This window comes from Jaculus jaculus, chromosome 1, assembly GCF_020740685.1.
Source record: "Jaculus jaculus isolate mJacJac1 chromosome 1, mJacJac1.mat.Y.cur, whole genome shotgun sequence".
NCBI lineage: Eukaryota > Metazoa > Chordata > Mammalia > Rodentia > Dipodidae > Jaculus > Jaculus jaculus.
The window spans coordinates 304488598-304508369 of NC_059102.1; the positions used below are offsets into that span (position 1 = coordinate 304488598).

A 19772-nucleotide genomic window follows, 5' to 3' on the forward strand; every position below is an offset into this window, starting at 1 on the left:
CAGAATGTAACTTGTAATTTAGTGGCAGCTCAAAATGACAAAACCTGAGTTTCCTTCATTTGTGAAAGACATCCTGGTCTCAAGTCCCTCTTTCCTGCTCATTGTCTCCCTCCTTGTGTTTGCTTCAGCATAAGCATGGCAAACTTCAGTATTGTAGCTCTGTGATTTACTGGGAACCCTACATTTGAGTGGATACTTTAATGCTATGTTACCTTTCCTGGGAGATTTCTGCTGTGTTAGTTACTTTCCTTATTGTTGTGACAAAATACTGGACAAGAAGTAACTTAAGGGAGGAGAGGCTTATTTCATCTTACAGTTTAAGGCTTCAGGGGATGCAGCCAATCATAGCAGAGAAGGCAGGGCAGGAGGAGCAGCTGGGCACATAGCATGTGCGTTCAGGAAGCACAGATACAGAGGAACGAAATCTGATGCTCAGCTATCTTTCTCCTTTTCATCCAGGCCAGGACCGCAGCCCATAAGGTGGTGCAACTCAAAATTAGGTGACTTTTCTTACTTCAATTACTCTAATCTAGAAAATCCCCCACAGACTTATCTTCTAGGTGATTGAAGATCCTATCAAGTTGACAATAGAAATTAAACACCACACCTGCTAATCATCAGTTCTTCATTCCAAACAGCACTGAGGATGGGTGGCAAAAATTATAGATCAAGAAACCCCTGCAAATCCAGATTACTGGGTGATTGGTTATTTCACCAACCATTCCTGAACACTGGAGACCATTGTGGGAATATAAAGGAATGCAAGATGCCCCACCCTCAAGGAATTTTACAGAAAACCATAATTGGAAACTTGATCTGTAGGGGTTTGGTTTGGTTATACAATTGCTGTAAGGATTATGGGAAGTCAAGACATAATACACATCTGAGGTGCATGCCATACTATGTGCTCTACAAACCTGCCTTAACCTCTTTGAAAGCTGATAAGAAGATCCTTCTGGCATGCCCCTTTCCAGCATGTGTCCCTGGAAGGAAGTGGTAAGATGCTAAGAACCAGTGGTTTTCTTAGCTAAGCTCTACATTAATCACTGCAGGAAGTCAAGAGGAGTGAGTCCTTGAACCAGAACTGGTTACTCAAGTTTGGAAAAATATCTTTTAAGTTGAGAAATCACTTCTGACAGCAACTACAAAACCAGTTGTAGAAAATACTAAGCCTCAGAATTAGTATTAAAGAGACAGAAAATATATTTGGACTGAAGTTGGAGAACTGGACAGGGACGGGAACTGAGGAAATATTTCATGGAGGACTCTAACTTTAGGTCTAAACAACAAAGCAACAAAAACAAAGCAAAACAAAAAAACTTGACTTGTTTCATTGAAAAGTTCACTGGAAGAAAATAAACAACTCAAAGGTAATTGCAAACTCAGAATTGCTGGGCCTTCCTGCAGCCTGGTGTGGTCTGCTCACGTGACTGTCCTGCCCCAGGCACAGCTCTCCTCTTCCAAGGAAAGGTGCACACAAGCAACTCCTGCTGGCCATCATTTTTCCTCCACCACTCTTCCAGGGCACAGAGTTTCCAAGCAGTTTGTTGCCTGTTGCCTGAGTTGGTTGCTGTTCTTGAGCAAGGTTCAGCTTTGGTCACTTTATTTTGGGGAGATTCTGACACATCTTGAAAGTCAAGGTTTCCAGAGGCAACCCTGATCAGAGGTTGATCAGCCCCCAGCACTCTGTGGTCTGGTTCAAAAGCTCGAGCGTTCCGGCACACAGTGGAACATGTGCTGCGCCATAGAGCAACAGAAACTCGGCCTCATCTTGTTCCATGGGGAACAAGAGCCACGGAGCCCCAGCCTTGGGTCTTCTAGAAAACCTAGCCTGCCTCCAGGTGTTTTCATAACTCTAGACAAAGAAGCTCTAAGTTCTGGAAACTCAGGCAACCAGAGCCAGACAGAACCACAGTGCACAGAGTTAGATGGCGACCAGTGATAGCGCCATGAAGGGAAAAGCTTTGTTTGATGCCTGCCGGATGCATCCTGTTTACATGAGTGTGTAAATGCACAGTTACAGCCCCACATGCCAATGTAAAAGGGACAGTGTTTCACATGTTTATGTACTGGATATATGTGTGAATGTACACGGGGTGGAGGGGTGCTGGGAAGATGGCTCAGTGAATAAAAGTTCTTGCTAGTAAAGTCTGCTGGCCCAGGTTCAAATTCCAAGCCACCCATATAAACTGGATGCAAAAAGTGGCAAAAGCATCTGGTGCTCATAGGCAGTGGCAAGAGGCTTTGGAGTGCCCATATGCCATTGCTGTTGCCATTGCACACACACATAAGCCAGCACACACATGCAAATATATATAGTTTGCTTGTTTTGTTTTTTGAGGTAGGGCTTCACTCTAGCCCACGCTGACCTGGAATTCACTATGTAGTCTTCAGGATGACCTCAAACTCCCGACGATCCTCCTACCTCTGCCTCCCAAATGCTGGGATTAAAGGCGTGTGCCACCATGCCCAGCTAAATAAATAATTTTTTTTTTAAATTTATTTATTTGAGAGCGACAGACACAGAGAGAAAGACAGATAGAGGGAGAGAGAGAGAATGGGCGCGCCAGGGCTTCCAGCCTCTGCAAACGAACTCCAGACGCGTGCGCCCCCTTGTGCAGCTGGCTAACGTGGGACCTGGGGAACCGAGCCTCGAACCGGGGTCCTTAGGCTTCACAGGCAAGCGCTTAACCGCTACGCCATCTCTCCAGCCCATAAATAAATAATTTTTAAAGAATATGTACCTAGCTTTTCTGTGTTATCCACGTAAGGGTCCACACAGCATTGCTCCTGATTCCTGTTCTAACTTAAAAGGGAAGCTAACAGTGTCAGGAGTCTCCCATGTCCTTCCGATGATGGAAGAGGATATCCTCAAATTCCTTCCAGCAGGAACCCACTTAGGTGGCACTCACATTGATTTCCAGATGGCATCTACATCATAAGTCTGGAGAGAACATGGGAAAAGCTTCTGCTGACAGCTTGTGCCATTGTTGCCATGGAGAACCCTGATGTCACCATCATCTCCCCAGGTACACAGGCCAGTGTGCTGTGTCACAGGAGCCACTCTCATCACTGACCCCTTCACCCCTGGGACCTTCACTAACCAGATTCAGGCAGCCTTCAGGGGGCTGTGTCTTCTGGTGGTGACTGACTCTGGGGCTGACCACCAGCCTCTTATAGAGGCATCCAACATCAACCTGCTTGCAACTGCTCTGTTTAACACAGACTCCCCTCTACACTGCACGGATATTGCCATCCCATGCAACAACAAGGGAGCTCTCAGTGGGTTGATGTGATGGATGCTGTCCAGGGAAGTCCTGCCTCACGCGGCACCATCTCCGTGAGCACCCCTGGTAAATTATGCCTGATCTCTGCTTCTACAGAGATCCTGAGGAGATCCAGAAGAAGGAGCAGGCCACTGCTGAGAAGGCCATGACCAAGGAGGGAAAATGTACTGTGCCCACTCCCGAGTTCGCTGCTGCTCAGCCTGGGGTGGTCCAAAGGTGTGCAGGTGCCCTCTGTGCCTATCCGGCAGTTATGAACAGAAGAGTGGAGTGCCCAGCCCGCCTCTGAGGAGTGGTCTGCAACTCCCACTGCTGGGACCATGGAGTGGGTGGAGATATCCCCTGAATTGTCCTGAGCCATTCTGCCATTTCAGGAAAGATGGAAATAAACAGTTCCTCAAAGTTTGGAGAAAAAAAAAAAAAGAAGTATTATCTAGAATGAATATCTCACAACATGAGGGTAGCCCAGGGCTCCACTGATGCATTGAAAAAAATAAGACTATATTTCACCCTGGCTAAGAACTTGCCCTAAAATGATGGACATACACAATGGTCATATAGTTGGTTTGACAAATGACGATGTTTACAGTTCTGTATCTGAAAAATAGGGAAGACTTACAGAAACTTTGAAGTTGCTACCCAGCCAAATATTACTAAGTTGTAAATACTAACTTAAAAATGTTATGTCAACATGATAAGAGTAGACATAAGTATTTGGGAAAGAAGACAGAATGGTTACTACCTATATGTCCCCCAATAGACTCAGGTGTTTTTATTTAAAAGCTTGTCTTCAGCCCACTGGCTGGCAGAGGAGTCACTGGGGCAGATGCTGGGATCTAGCCCTAAGATGTCACCAGGGGTGGATCTGACTTCTAAGGCATACAGAGTGCTTGAGCTCGGCTTAGGGTCCTTGCTGTTTTGGTTGCTGGGTTTGGTTCTTGCTTTTGGTAGTGCTGGTGGTGGTCTTTCTTCTCTCTATATGGATCTGTGAAAGGGGGCCATCCTCTTTTACCATTATGGAACTTCTCCTGGATCTGTAAGCCTGAAATAAATCCCATTCCTCCCATAAACTGTATCTAGTTTGGAGGTTCATCCCAGAAGCATGGAGCTGACTGCAATATCACCTGAGACAAATATCTGGAACCATCACCTGAAAAAAGCATTTATATACTGAGAAGTGGATTCCACATATTTCCAAAGACACACTACTCAAGAATAATTCCCCAGATTTGTTTTCATTGATTTGAAACATTTTTTAAGTGAAAGTCATTATGGAAATTTCAGAATTGATCTTGACCTTGGCTTTTCTGTGGTTTTGTTTTTGCTGGGGTCTCTTCAGGCTGTTCTCAAACTCCCAATCCTCCTACTTCTTGCCTTCGAATGCTCTTGTTGTAGGTGTGTACCACAACACTGGACACTTGATCTCAACATCGGCATTCAGTTTCCCTGGTCATTTGTGACTTTAGTTTGCTTTTTAAAAAACAGAGATTGTTTAGTGGTTAAGGCACTGCCCCAAACATAGACGTGATTAAAACAAGGGTGCTTGCTTGCAAAGCCTGCCAACTTGGGCTTACTTCTCCAGCACATGTAAATCCAAATGCACAAAGTGACATTCTGGAGTTTGTTTGTAGCCCTGGTACAACTATGCTTTCTCTCTCTCTTCTCAAATAAATGGCAGCATTTTTTTTAAAAAAAAGCCCCATAAATACCCAGTTGTATATATTTGAAAATGCTGTAATTAGGGAGGCAACAATGTGTACAGACAGCCTGGCTACCTACTGCAGCATGGCTTTGGGTTATCTAGAAGCTCTTCATCTTACTTGGCCTAGAACAGAGATACACAGACAGGGTCCAGTGAAACTGGAGTAGGACTCACTGGGCACATGCAAGCAGCATCTCTGGGGGGAGAGCAGAGACTCTTGGGTGAAAGGAGAGTCACAGCTTCCGTTCTTTGCTGTGCTGGCAGATGTTATTCAAGTACAGTTTCTTTGATCTGCGTGTGTTAGCATCTCATATTCCCTCAAGCCAATATTCTTTTTTATGTGGGGATTTTGAGTCATTTTGGTACTTCCTCTTTTAAAGTTCCATAAACCCCAATAAATAAGAATTCTGATTTCTTTACTGCTGATAGATACACTGTTCATTTCTTCTGACTGTGCACAGTTAGAATTTGACAGTATGGACTTCCCGATCCCTGATGAGTAAGAGATGTGACAGACACAACCTAAATCAACTGTGATCATAATTTACCTCATTGAACAAAATACGTCTTACCTCATGAAGAAAAGTTATACATGGGGATGGCTTAGTGGTCAAGGTGCTTGTCTACAAAGCTGAAGGACCAAGGTTTGAATCCCCAGGACCCATGTAAAGAAAGATGGACAAGATGGGAGGAAATGGGGTTTTGACTATCACCTGGGGACTGGGTATTCTAGATGGCCATTTGAAACTTTCATAGCTCACAGTAATGAGGTGTGCCCAAGTTCTAATCTAAAGGGGCAGAACTAGTTCCACTGATGGGCTCTTTTGGTTACATTTTTAGTCTTGTTAGTTGTACTACCTTAATCTCATAATCATTTACAACTTTCCTAAGAAATGGCAGTTAAGACCTCTTCTACAAGACCACCCTTTCTTCAGGTCCTTTAAAGAGAGCAGCTCAGCAGTAAATTCTTAGAAAACCCTAAGCTATATTTTTTGTGTCTGATGGGCTATAAATTCTTAAGTTCTGAAAACTGGAATAGCGAGATGGCTCAGTGGTTAAGAGCACTTGCCAGTTAAGCATGAGGGCCTCTTAGCTTGAGACTGCCAAGTCTGACTGCCCAGAACCCATGTAACACGTTAGGCATGTACCAGTCCATGGGAGGCAGAGAAAGGGAAAAAAATGGGACTCAGTGATGCAACACTCCCTCTGGATTGAAGGAGAGACCCCATCAAAGAGGACACCCAACCTTCTCCTCTGGCCTCTGGGGACACATGCATGGGGCCTGTGCATCTGCACACATATGTGTAAACAACACACATCACACACACACAGCAACACTCAGAGTTATGAAGGCAAGTGTCCTCTGATAGCCTCAGATGTAGCATTTCAAAACTTTTTACTACACTATTAACGACAGGCTAAGTATTCCTGTGTTTTGGGTCTGAAATGTCCTCCAGACTCATGTGTTTAAACATCTGGTTGTAGAGCCTTTAGGTAGATAATGGCTGGTGGAGGTGGGTCACTGGGGATGGGCCTTTAAAGCTTATAGCCTGGCCCTGCCTCTGGTTCTACTCTGATTTCTGGTATGCAGCCATATTCCCTGTTCCACAGGATAGCTCTGCTATATGGCACAGAACTACTCTACTCTGCCTTTCCTTCCATGCCGAACAGAAATGAAACTGTGAGCCCAAATAAGCCCTTTCTCCCTTAAACTGTTTCTCTTGGGTATTTTGTCATAGCAATATGACTGATAGTCTGATATCTATCTATCTATCTATCTATCTATCTATCTATCTATCTATCTATCTATCAATCATCTATTTACCTACCTACCTATCTACCTATCATCTATCTGGGAATCATTAAACAAATATTACATAAAGGAAAGAAAATAATTAAAATATACCATATAACTCATTCATTTTTATGCTTTAGGGCTCAGAGAGTACACTCATCAGAATAGTCAATTTTGCAGTGAGATGCCAACCTCATTTCTATATCCAGTAACAACAGATCATATTTCAGAAAGTGACTAGCCCTGAAGCACATGATCTATTACTTCATGGAAAGGAAAGCTCCTACAATTAATATAGATAAACGCAGAGATAGGAAAAAGCTATACACAATGAATAATGAAATTCAAAAAAAAAAACCTTAGGTACAGCACTAGTTTGGAGTAATCAGTTAACAGAGGCAATTAAATAAAGCAAGATACTACTAGTTCAGAAAAAAAAAATATACACCACTAGACAAAAGACTATTGGCAAGAAAATTAAACACTAAAAAGAAATGCCTAATACAATATAAACATTTAAAACGTCACAAGTACTGGTTTTGAATGTGTCTTCTTTCTTATAAGACTAACATGAGACGTGTCTAAGGCTGCACAGAATAGTAAGGAAAGAAAATAATGACATATCTGGGAAAATTAGGAAATGGACACAGATATTGGCATCTACAGAAGCCTTCCATTGAAATGGAAAGATGAATAATAGTGAATTTCAGAGAATCTATGGTAGATACAGTGACATGTGTTTGTCATACTTCTTTCTCCTAGGCTGTAGGAAGACTATTTCCCAGATTCTCTTGCACTTGGATTGGGACAGTGTCTCCAACTCATGCATTGAAATGTGAGCATAAATAATGTGTCACTTCCTATCTGAGGTAGTTCAAATGTGTGCCTTCTCCTTGACCATTCTTGCCTTCATGTTTTAAATGTTTTTTATTATTGACATGTTTCGTATGGATACATCATGTGTTGGTACCCTCTTTTCTCTCGTCCTTGCTCCATTCCATTGGGGATGTTCCTCAATGGGGTTGCAGGTATTCCCCATGGGGTTGTGGTTCATGTCTTGTGGGAGCAGTAGTCAGTTATTTTGGTGGGGGGAAGGAACGCCTCTGGGCATGATGTCTCAACCTGTGGCTTTTATAATCTTTATAATCTTTCTGACCCCTCTTCGGCAAAATTCCCTGAGCTGTGGTGGGTGAGTTTTAAGTCTGCTTCAGTGATGAGCTCTTAGGAACTTCTGGATCTCTGCTTTGGTAGGCGTTGAATATCCTTGGGGTCTGTCTCCTACAGCCTTTGCCTCAGTTTTTTAAGACTATGTATTCTAGATGGTATAGTCTGAAGACTATGGAGAAAGGCCACCAAACTATATCATGCTTTACATGAATGAGAAATAGACTAAAAACTTGTTAGTCCATGGAAGTTTCAGATTTGTTACTGAAATACTCCCTAATCTAGCTAACTAATAGAGAATCAAAACACATTGGTGGATTTAAAAACTAAATTGATTTATCTAAAGAATATCAAGGATTGGGCTGGAGAGATGGCTTAGTGGTTAAGCGCTCACCTGTGAAGCCTAAGGACCCCGGTTCGAGGCTCGATTCCCCAGGACCCACATTAGCCATTTGCACAAGGGGGCGCATGCATCTGGAGTTCGTTTGCAGTGGCTGGAGGCCCTTGAGCACCCATTCTCTCTCTCTCTTGCTCTCAAATAATAAAAAAATAATAAAACTGGACTATTCTTTAAAAAAAAGAATATCAAGGATTATTTAGTACTAAACAGTCTTATCAGTACAATAATTCATTTTATGAGACAGAAAAAGGGAAGACTAGTGACTTGATAGATGCTCAAAAAGCATTTGATAACATTCAGCATGTATTCTAAACTAAGAAAAACACTTAGTAAAATAACTAAAATGAAGTCTTTTTTGTTTTGTTTCTTAAGATTGGGTCTTACTTTGTAGCCTATACTGACTTCAAACTAACTGGAAAGCTCCTACTTCATTCTCTTAAGTGCTAGCATTCAAGGCATGAGCCTCCATGGCTAGCTTAAAGTATCTTAAACTAACAGCTATCATTCTTAATGAACAATTGTAAAACAACCTCATTTATAGCCATAAACAAGAAAAGGATACCAGTATATGTAAAAAGAAAAGCAAAGGGAACTAAAGATATGGGTATAGAAATGAAGAAATAAATGCCTTATGTGCCAGATTAGTTGAAAAATGCAAGATTAAATTAAGTATAAAGCAAATAGAACTCAGTAAAGTACACTGTATTGGGGACAAAGAAACTTCATTCATAGCAATAATAACAGCAAAAAAGAGAAATGATGTAAATTATATCATCTCTAAGAACAAATTATAAAGCTTCAAAAGTCATCAGGATTTTAAAATAAACATTTCTCCATATATTAGTTTTTATTTTTAATGACAACAAAAGTTCAAACAGAAGTTGTAGGAAATCTGACAAAGTAATTTCTTAGTTTGTCTTTCTCTTTGTTGGACTGTATTAGATCTGCCACTTGGTCTTCTAGCTTAGATATTCTGATCTCTCCTTCATCCATTCTATTGGTGAGATTTTCTACAGAGTTCTTTATTTCATTAACTGTGTTCTTTATCGCTAGTAATTCTAATGGGTTTTTCTTTATTTTTTCTATTTCCTTTTATATGTCTAGTATTGACCTCTTTATTTCATTAAATTGGTGTCGTCTTCTTTGATTCCTTTGATTTCTTCTTTGAACATATTTATAATCATTATTTTGAAATCTTTCTTAGGGATTTCCTCTAATTCGTTCTCACTGGAGGTCAATTCTGATGCATTAATATTTTTGGGTGCATTTATATTGTCTTGATTTTTGGTGTTTCTTGTGCTATAATGTATATATTTTTGCATCCTGGATTATTTGATTTTCTAGTTCACTGGGTATTATTAGATGTATCAATCAATTTGATGTTATATATCTTCAGGATAGGTGCTTAAGGCGCTAGGTGTGGCTCTCAAGACTCTCAGAGTATCTATAAGAGTGATCCGAGGGCTGGAGAGATGGCTTAGTAGTTAAGTGCTTGCCTGTGAAGCCTAAGGATCCTGGCTCGAGGCTCGATTCCCCAAGACCCATGTTAGCCAGATGCACAAGGGGGCACATACGTCTGGAGTTCATTTGCAGTGGCTGGCAGCCCTGGTGCGCCCATTCTACGACCCCCCCCCCAGCCTCTTTCTCAAAAAAAGAATGACACTAGGTGTTAGGTTTGCCTGCTATGACAGTATTTAAGTAGGCTGAGTGGAACCAAATATAGATAGTTTCTAAAACTTAATCAAACAATGTACACTTTCAATGAAAAACAGCACAGAGTATTTATTCAAGAGTAGATATTATGACAACCAGATCCTCTGTTTGTCCCTTCGGGTATATGGTGTCCCACCCACTTCCTTAATCCTGACAACAAGGAGGTTAAGATTTCTAGTCTATCGAGGGTTCCAAGTTAGCTTGGTGAGACCCTTCCCTAATGTATAATAGAAGAAACAAAGCCACTATAAATCAAGAAGCAACAAATAACAAGCCCAAAATATAGCTTGTTTAAGAATGGCAAATCTGACCATCCATCAGATTTAACACACAATTTATCCTGATATGGAAGGTGCAATTAGCACTTCTGGTTCAGGCCTATATACCAGGTTTATTAGGCAGATACTGACCTGGTGTAATCCCAGTTACCTTTGGGGATGATTTTGGTCTCAGTTATGCTGCACTCCTGCTTGGGTCTCTCTTTGGTGCACTGTGGGCTCAAGTAGGCTGGCCAGATCCCTGGACCACTGCTCTGTTTGCTGGAGCTGGGCACTGGCGGTGGGGGAGGGGAGGCTGCTAATGCTGCTCTAGTTCTCTTGCTGGTCCACGTGATCCTCTACATTGTGATCTTCTCCTCTGTTGTTCATTGCTGCTCTCCCTTCACGTTTCTTGAGTTTGTGGACAGCTGTGGTATGAGTGGAAAATCCCCTCACCTGGCTTTTCCTGTGGCTCAAGCTGAGCCTGGTGACCACCAACTTCCCACGGATCTACCAGAGCTGCTTCTGAATGCTCTGGATCTGTCCTACTCCTCCACTGCCATTTCCATGTCTTATACACCTCACGTTTTAGTGAAAGTGTGTATTTTGCTGGGGTTTTTTTGGCTCCCCCCACCCAGGCTACTTTGGAGTAGTTCCTAAGCCGCTATCTTATCCAGAAGAAAAAAAAAAGTAATTTTTTAATGTCTATTCATATGTAGACTAGCACAGTTTTTAAAAATATATTTTTTAATTTTTTTGTTTATTTTTATTTATTTGAGGGCAACAGAGAAAGAGGCACAGAGAGAGAGACAGAGAAGAGAGGGCACATCAGGGCTTCTAGCCACTGCAAATGAACTCCAGATGTATGCACCCCCTTATGCATCTGGCTAATATGGGTCCTGGGGAATTGAGCCTCGAACTGGGATCCTTAGGCTTCACAAGCAAGCACTTAACTGCTAAGCCATCTCTGCAGCCCTTAAAATTTTTTTAATATTTTATTTATCTATTTGAGAGAGGGAGAGAGGAAGAGGCAGATGGAGAGGAAGAGAGAATGGACACTCCAGAGCCTCTAGCCACTATCAATAAACTCCAGATGTATGCAACCCCTTGTGCATCTGGCTTACATGGGTCCTGGGGAATCGAACCAGGGTCCTTAGGCTTCGCAGGCAAACACCTTTAACAACTAACACAATTTTTGAGATTTAATTACACATAATCATTAAAATAGTCAATACTAGAGAGTGAATTATGGGTAACATGGTGAATTAGAAGTTTGTAAGATTGGATGGAAAAAAATAAAGATCCCCCCCGCAAAAAAAGTCTATTACTAGAAGAGACAAAGCTAAACAAAACAATAAGCTTAGGTGTTTATTATTTTTGCAAAGAGGCCAAGATGGCACCCTAAGCTACATCCTGCCTGTCATGCTGTGGGCAGGGACAAGCTGTAGCCACCAGAGAAGTACATTCAGGGACACAATGAGCACCACAGAAACACAGCTGAGGCTAGAATGATCCAGAACAGAGGCTGGACTTAGCATGATAAGGCAGAGGCCAGAGGCTGTGGAGGTAGAGGTATGGCAGAAGTCCAAAGTGAAACTTTTTTTTTGCCGGCGCTGGGGGGAGGGGAGTGGTGAGACTGGAAAAGCTACATGGCACTGTAGGAAGTACAGGATGAGACCTGGTACAATGTCTTGATATTCATGATAAAAAAGGTAAATACAGATAGGTTGGCCTTCCTCATCCCTCAGAACCTCAGCCACAGAAAGCCCTGGAAAAACTAACCCCAAAGGTGGTATACACCTTTAATCCCAGCAATCCCAGCACTTGGGAGGCAGAGGTAGGAGGATCACTGTGAGTTCGAGGCCACCCTGAGACTATATAGTGAATTCCAGGTCAGCCTGGGGTAGTGAGACCCTACCTCAAAAAAACAAGGGAAAATAAAACCTTATAATTTATAGACTAAGGAACTCTGGCAGACAATGGACTTTTCTGGACTGAGAAATCCTTCTCATTTGGAAAGACAGTGACTTATTAACTTGTTTGAATTATCGAGACTGGTAGCTTTCTTCCCCACTCATCTATAAAGATCAATACAAAGGCAGTCCTGGGAAAGAGAGTAGCTGTATCTTGCCAACTAGAAAGAACACTAAAGTTTATTTCTTTTCAATGCTCATTTAGCATTTATGCCTTTGTATTTTGTTTTATTTTAACTTGTATCTCACTGGAAAAGGCTATGACTGTCCTTACTCTATAATGATGACACATTATTTTCTCTACCACTTCTCCTAACTTTAACCTATATGCTTTCCCTTCCCACTTTCTTCATTTCATTAAATATTGATACTCTTAGTTATAATCTATACATTAAATTTTCCTCAACCAGTATCCTATGCTGGTGTCACGAAACCTTACTGAGGATACAAGTGAAGTGTAAAAGTATTTTCTATTATAAGTTAACAGTGGAGCCACCGTCAAATCTTCTTTACTATAGTTGGCTTCCTCACTATGTAGCAGTAGGGAACATAAACTCAACATAGCAGGAGGGCAGACAAAATAAACAAGCCAGTCATGGTGGCTCACACCTTTCAGTCCCAGCACTTGGGAGGCTTACGCAGAGGGATCATTGAGTTCGAGGCCAGCCTGAGACTGCGTAGTGAATTCCAGGTCAGCCTGGGCTAGAGTGAGACCCTACCTTGAAAGACCAAAATAAATAAATGAATAATAATGCAAAAAAAAATATGGAGAAAAGTCTTTCTCCCAACAGATGCACTAAAAAAGAACATTAAAAAATTATGTATGAGACAATAGCCTACTATAATACCACCATGAGCTCACAGCTTAATATGGAAACCCAAGATAATGAACAGCTGGGATGTAAAAAAAAAAAAAGATTTCAGTGTCCTACTTTTTAAAATAATTTATCTTCAAGCTGGGGTGGGGGAGAATATGGGCACTTCAGGGTTTCTAGCCACTGCCAACTACAGGTGCATGCATGCATGCATCTGGCTTTACATGAGTACTGGGAAAACAAACCTGGGTCATTAGGCATTGCAAACAAGCATTTTAACTAACTCACCTCTCCAGGCCACAAAGTCCTATTTTTAAAAAGTTATCAATCCCCATTCCATTGTGGACCCTCCTCAGTGGAGTTGCAGGTATCCTATGGGGTGGTAGGTATCCTGTGGGGTTGTGATTTTGACCTTAAACTTCTACATAGGTAATAATGCCATATTTCACTATTTCCTACTATTTTCAGCTCTCCCTTGTCCCTGTTCTTGCTGTAAGAATTTACCACTCTGACATTTCTTTAGCATTCCCTCTTCTGTTATTATAATTCCAAATCTAATCATGGTTTGAATGTTATTATTATGTTAATAACTGCTTCTCCCCATCATATTATAGCCTAAAGGTAGGATTCCTTTGGGTGGTATTTTGTGGGGAAAGACTATATTATCTCAACAGTAGTAAATGTTATTCAACAAGAGTAAAAAAATAATAATAATAATAACTATAAGCAGCTGGATGAAGGAAGGAAATAAACTTAGGGCCTAGACAAGAACATCATGAAAGTGGATAAAATGGTCAGTAACTTAGAGGGCAAAACTGAAAACCATGGAGGAGAAACTCAGCACAAAATTGAGATTCTGAAAAAGAACCAAAATAGAAATTGTGAAAATGAAAGGATCAGGTAAAAACTGCAAATTAACCTACTTTGAAATCCTATCTTATCCCAGCAAGAATGGCTAACATCAAAAAAATAAATGAGGGCTAGAGGGATGGCTCAGTGCTTAAGGCACGTACCTGCCAAGCCAAAGAACCCAGGTTTGATTCCCCAGGACCCATGTAAAGCCAGATGCACAAAGTTGCACATGCATCTGGGGTTAGTTTGCAGTGGTTGGAAGTCTTGGCATGCCCATTCTCTTTGTCTCTCTTTCTCTCTCAACTAAATTTAAAAAAAAAATTAAAAAATAAGTAAATGAGGGCTGGAAAGATGGCTTACTGGTAGTTGCCTGAAAATCCAAAGGACCCAGGTTCGACTCTCCAGGCTCCATGTAAGTCAGATGCACAAGGTGGACATGCATCTAGAGTTGATTTGCAGTAGCTGGATATCGTAGAGGATCCACTGTGTCTCTGCCTCTTTCTCTCTCAAATAAAATAAAAATAAAAAATAAAAAGATGACAACAAATGTTGATGAGGATGTAGAGAAAGAGGAAAACTTACTCACTGTTGGTGAAAGTATGAACTTGTGTGGCCACTATGGTAGAGGTTTATTAAAAAGTGGGGGGGGGGGAATGCTGGAGAGATGGCTTAGCAGTTAAGGTGTTACCTACAAAGCCTAAGGACTCATGTTTGACTCTCCAGATCCTACCTTAGCCAGGTGGACACAGGTGAGGCAAGCACAAGTTCACACATGCCCACTAGGAGGAACAAGCGTCTGAAGTTTGACTGCAGTGGCTGAGGTGAGGTCCTGGTGGCCAATTCTTTCTCTTTCTCTCTAACAAAACAAAAAAACCTAGAGCAAGGCGTGGTGGCACACAATTTTAATCCAAGCACTTGGGAGGCAGAGATAGGAGGACTGCAGTGAATTCAAGACCACCCTGAGACTACAGAGTGAATTCTATGTCAGTCAGGGCTAGGGTGAAACCCTCAAAAAAAAAGACAAGACATAATTGAATATTCTACATGACCCAGTTATACCATCTCTTGTTATGTATACAAAGATTTCTAGAAGTCCCATCACAGAGATATTTGCATATCCACGTTTATTGTTGTACTACTCCTAATAAGCTGAGAAAGGGAACCAGCCTATTTGTCCATCAATAGATAATGGATAAGGAAAACATGGCATGTATACAAAACGAATTTTATTCAGTCATAAGGAAAAGTAAAATTATGGTATGTGTAGGAAAATCAATGGAGCTGGAAATTGTGTTAAGTGAAATAATCCAGGCCCAGATACAGAAACAACTTACATGTGAATCATAGATTTTACTTTATTATGTATGTGTGTTTATGTGTGGGTATAGGTCATGAAACCAGAAAGGAGACCACAAGGAAGAAAAGGTGTTTAAGAGAGGGAGGGGGAAAAGGACAGGGAAAAGGACAAACCAAACAAAGGTCTATGAAAATGCCATAATGAAGCACAGTACTTTGTATGGTCATATAAAAACGTGTATTTTGTTTTTAAACCAAAACAGTGAGTACTAGCTCAGAAAGAGACACAAAGAACAATGGAAAAGGTGAAATAATGACTATAAAGGGAACAAAATGTTTATGTGAAATATAGTTTGTAGTTTGTGGAAAATGATCAACATTTAAAGGGACATTTTTTAGTGAGCTTTACACATGGCAAAAAGTTTAGTCTATGATCAAAGGTTAGTAATGAATTTTTAATTTTTAAAGGACAGAAGAGCCAATAACTAAAAGACAAGTCTTCAGATTTATTTGGAAATTCACAGTTTCTAATGGCTCTACAGCTCCGTAGTTACATATTTTAAATTCTCTTTCCATAACACATAAATGGTGTGACTTCCCACTCTGTCTCGGTTCTCAAGGGCCTTCTATACAATCAGGCCTTATTGCTTTGAATGGCTAACTGTGCAGACTGGAAAGAAAAAAAAATTCATCTCCTACTGTTAACCTAAAGCAGCAACGTAAACAACAAGGAAAGCTTTAAATAAGTCACATTACACATAATACCTCAAGAAAGGCATTAGACAAGTTTCAAAACAATAAAAGTGCTCAATAAGTTAAACCTTATAACACAAAATGGTGAGTTCTCTCTTACATAAAGAAACAGGTTTCACTTTCACGCATTACTGTACAATCACACGTTCAAGCATTTTACCCAGTCACTTCCAATTACTTCTGAATGGAAAAAATAAATCTCTGCACATTATAGCCAATACAAAGCAAACATTAAGGAATAATAACCCCTTTAGACTTAACCAACAAGATAAGGCTTAGAAACTCACTGGCTGGTTCTGTGGGTATATGTGTTTGCAGGCAGTGATTGTATTATGTGAAACCTGGTCTCAGTGATGTGAAAGTTTTGAGGAGTAGTGTTTATTGTAAATGTTTAAATGTAATATAAAGAAAATTTCACAAACTGTCACATGTTTGAAGGTAAACTTATAATAAATCTGCTTACAAATACAAATAATTTCCAAGAAAAAAAATCTACCTTTTTGATCCTCATTGAGTTAGTAACTAAGGGAAAAAAAAATCCTGTCAAAATAAATTAAATGAAACTAACAGTGAAAGCATCATTGTTAACCTAAAAGGACAGATTTTAAAAGTCCCTGCAAGTGTTTATTGTCCAGTGAGTTTGCTAAGCAGAAACCTATGTTGGCAAATCTCTAGGATCTTTACACTGTCTGACCCGCAAGACTGAGCTTCAGGAACAGATCACCTTAATGCCTTGTAGTGTTTGAAGCTTCAAAACCTAATAGTTACAAAACAAATCAAATGACAGAAAACGTTCCCCCTCCTCTTCCAGTGGCATTATAAATAGACAAAAGGCACATAAATATGGGAAGGTGCAAGAAATAGGAACAAAGCTAAAGGAAGAGGTTTAGACTTTCATTCCTATCTCACCCACAGGAACTGGACTTCCAAATTACTTTTGTCCCAGTAATTAATCTGTGAAAAAACATCTTTATAAAATGTTTATCAATGTCCTTGTAGGAAGTGATCAGCCTTGTAAACCTGCAGCTCATTAACCAAGATTGACCCGATCCTGTCTACTTTATAAAAGGGCATAATTTCTGAATATTTTCCCCAATATTTTCTCCCTCACCCAAACCCTTCAAATACCATAGACTGTTTTTCAATGAAAAACAAAGTCTCCAGTATGAAAAGTTCAACTAATTTTAAATATGTCCCGAGACTGTCGTAACACCAAATGTTCCCACGGTGATCTCTTTGTTTCCTCTGATTATGTCATGCAGGCTCGGCAATGATCCCGACTTAGTTTGTATTAAAGTTTTTATTAATTTTCCTTGGTCCTGGACTTTAGACCGCCTTCGTTTTAAAGCCCTCTTCTCAGTTTTTGTCTTTTGCGACTGTCCGTTGCACAGACTTGTGCAAGCTGAAATGCCACAAAAATAAGATTCTTCTGACTGTGATGAAGTTTCTGAGCTTCCCTCAGATGGAGGGCCCTTGTAGGAAGAGTGATAAACTTCTCCCATATTAGAAAAGTCTCTCTGGTTCGTAAAGGGCTTTCTTCCTTTTATGTCTCCATTGGCTATAGGATGCAATGGGTCTGCAGGCTTTATGGTCTCAATTTGTTCAGTTTTATACTTGCAACGTTTCTTCTATAACAAAAATAAAGTATGTGAATTGTATCTTAATAGACAAGAGAGCTGAATTAAGAGAGAAATGTACCACCACCTACTGAATGGTCAAACAATACTAGATACACCCCCCCACACACGCACCCTGTTATTCTGTGAGTAGATAGTATCACTACCTTCTCATCTTCTAAATACTACTTGTGATGGTTTGAATTAGATGTTCCCAATAAACAAGTGTTCTGAATGATTGGTTCTCAGCTGATGGCTATGTAGGAAGTGGAGCATTGCTAAGGTGGTGTGTTGTTGGAGGTGGGCTTAGGGGTGTTACAGCTAGCTCTTCTTTGACAGACTTTAGCTTACTATCCTACTACTGTTTTCTGCCTGCTGTACCAGACTGTGATGTCCAGACTCTGCTCATGCCATCTTTTCCCTGGCCATCATAAAGCTTCCCCTCAAAAATGTAAGCCAAATACCCACAAAGCATAGAAGGGAAATCAGAAGATGTAAATGGTTATCCTTGGCCACATAGTAAGTTTGAGACCAACTTGGAATACATAAGACCTCATCTAAAATGAAACACAGCAAAACAAAACAGCAAAAAAACAAAAAAAGGAAAGGAACATTATGGCAAGACATGATAGTTCTCACCTATAAGTCCCGCACTTATGAGGCAAAGGATTCCAGTAAGTCTGAGCAGCCTAGGCTACAGTGTGAAACTCTGTCTTAACAAACAAAACTACCAAAAAAAAAAAAAAAAACAAACAAAAAAAAAACTGAAAACCACCACCACCAACAACAAAAAAACCACCAAAGCGGGATAAAAAACTAAAGTAAAACATTATCCTACAGACTACTTAAAGATCATAGTAAACCTTTAAATCTATTATTCATTTACCAACATATAACATACTAATAAATGTCAAAGGAAATACTATTACCTTTTTTTCTGGAGAGAACTTGAGGGGTTCTACGATGTACAAATCATTTGGATCTACTATAAGAAAAAGGCAGATGTCACATGAAAAGTGGATTATGCTACATTTAGACAAGAAAAACATAACTTAGTGATTATGCTATTCATAGAATTTATATTTAAACAGATATTAACTATGTATTTATACATTTAAAATTAATAAACCAAAATAAGCTTACTAATTACTACTAGTTATTAATAATTACATCCTTATTTTAGACATGGTCAAACTTATCTGAAAGTTGGTTATCTGTCTTAAAGACAACCAATCTTCAAGTATATTTCCTTATTTATTATATTTAATTAATAATTATCAATCAATATGGGAAAGGTCCTTCTTTGGGGCCAGTCCCACAATCTTACCTGATAAGAAAAATAGCCTTACTGAGTAAACCAGTATCACACCTACAGGTAATATGAGTATACTCCTGAAGGACTAAACTTCACACTGCATCACAAGAATGGATTAAGGATGTATGCCCAAGCAGATGGAACCATGCATAGAACCAGTCAGTTAAGAGAAATATGCACACAAAAGAGATCTAAGATTTTGTCTATGCTTAAAACTATGAACTCTGAAATATAAAAATAGCTGGAACATGCAATACAAGTTACTAAGCAATAATGACAATTCTGGCATTGTGAACATATCAATTATATAAGTTTATCTCAAAGCCTCTAAAATGTAATTTCTCAAAGCACATTCTGGACACCTTTAATGACCCCCCCCCAACACACACAATGACAAGACAAACACACATACACAAGAAGGGCTATGGGATGTAACAATTCAAATTGTTAAAAAACAATTTAAGACTAGATGGAGACAGACCTAATTTAGTAAGTGGAAAGTATGTTATAAACACATACCATAAAATTAGTAACATGATGTAACCAATTATAGCTTCTTATATCTTCCCTCCAGAAATTTTTTTGAGAAAGTCACCAAATATATTAAAGTATCCAAATATTCCTTTAAATGGTTATTCTAGATCATTAATCTCAAGCTACTTAAAAAAAAAAACAAATTATGATGTCTTCTTTTTTCAGGAGTGGTTGTTATTAAGATCAACCTCTCCCCTGGAAGCAACTAAATACAATGGGGGAAGTAAAAAAGAAAAAGAAAAATACTCAAGCACTGGATAGCTGCCAAGAGAGTCAAGTAATCCCTGCATCAAAAGAAAGGAA

At 40.0% G+C, this 19772-nt stretch overlaps 1 protein-coding gene and 1 pseudogene across 8 annotated transcripts in view; one reads left to right on the top strand and one right to left on the bottom strand.

Moving 5' to 3' along the window:
- Positions 1-2738: 2738 nt before the first annotated feature.
- Positions 2739-3640, top strand: LOC101617129 (annotated as a pseudogene).
- Positions 3641-15737: 12097 nt separating this feature from the next.
- Positions 15738-19772, bottom strand: part of Suco (SUN domain containing ossification factor) — a 78286-nt gene continuing 74251 nt past the window's right edge. For 4 of the 8 annotated variants that reach the window (XM_045148362.1, XM_045148354.1, XM_045148360.1 and 1 more), the window contains 2 exons: positions 18550-18605; positions 15738-17632 (listed from right to left, as the gene is read on the bottom strand). In XM_045148362.1, the coding sequence (XP_045004297.1) occupies positions 17189-17632; positions 18550-18605 (500 nt within the window). In that variant the 3' untranslated portion in view covers positions 15738-17188. The remainder of the gene's footprint in view (positions 17633-18549; positions 18606-19772) is intronic. The other 4 variants (XM_045148358.1, XM_045148351.1, XR_006636862.1 and 1 more) reach the window with 3 other exon arrangements.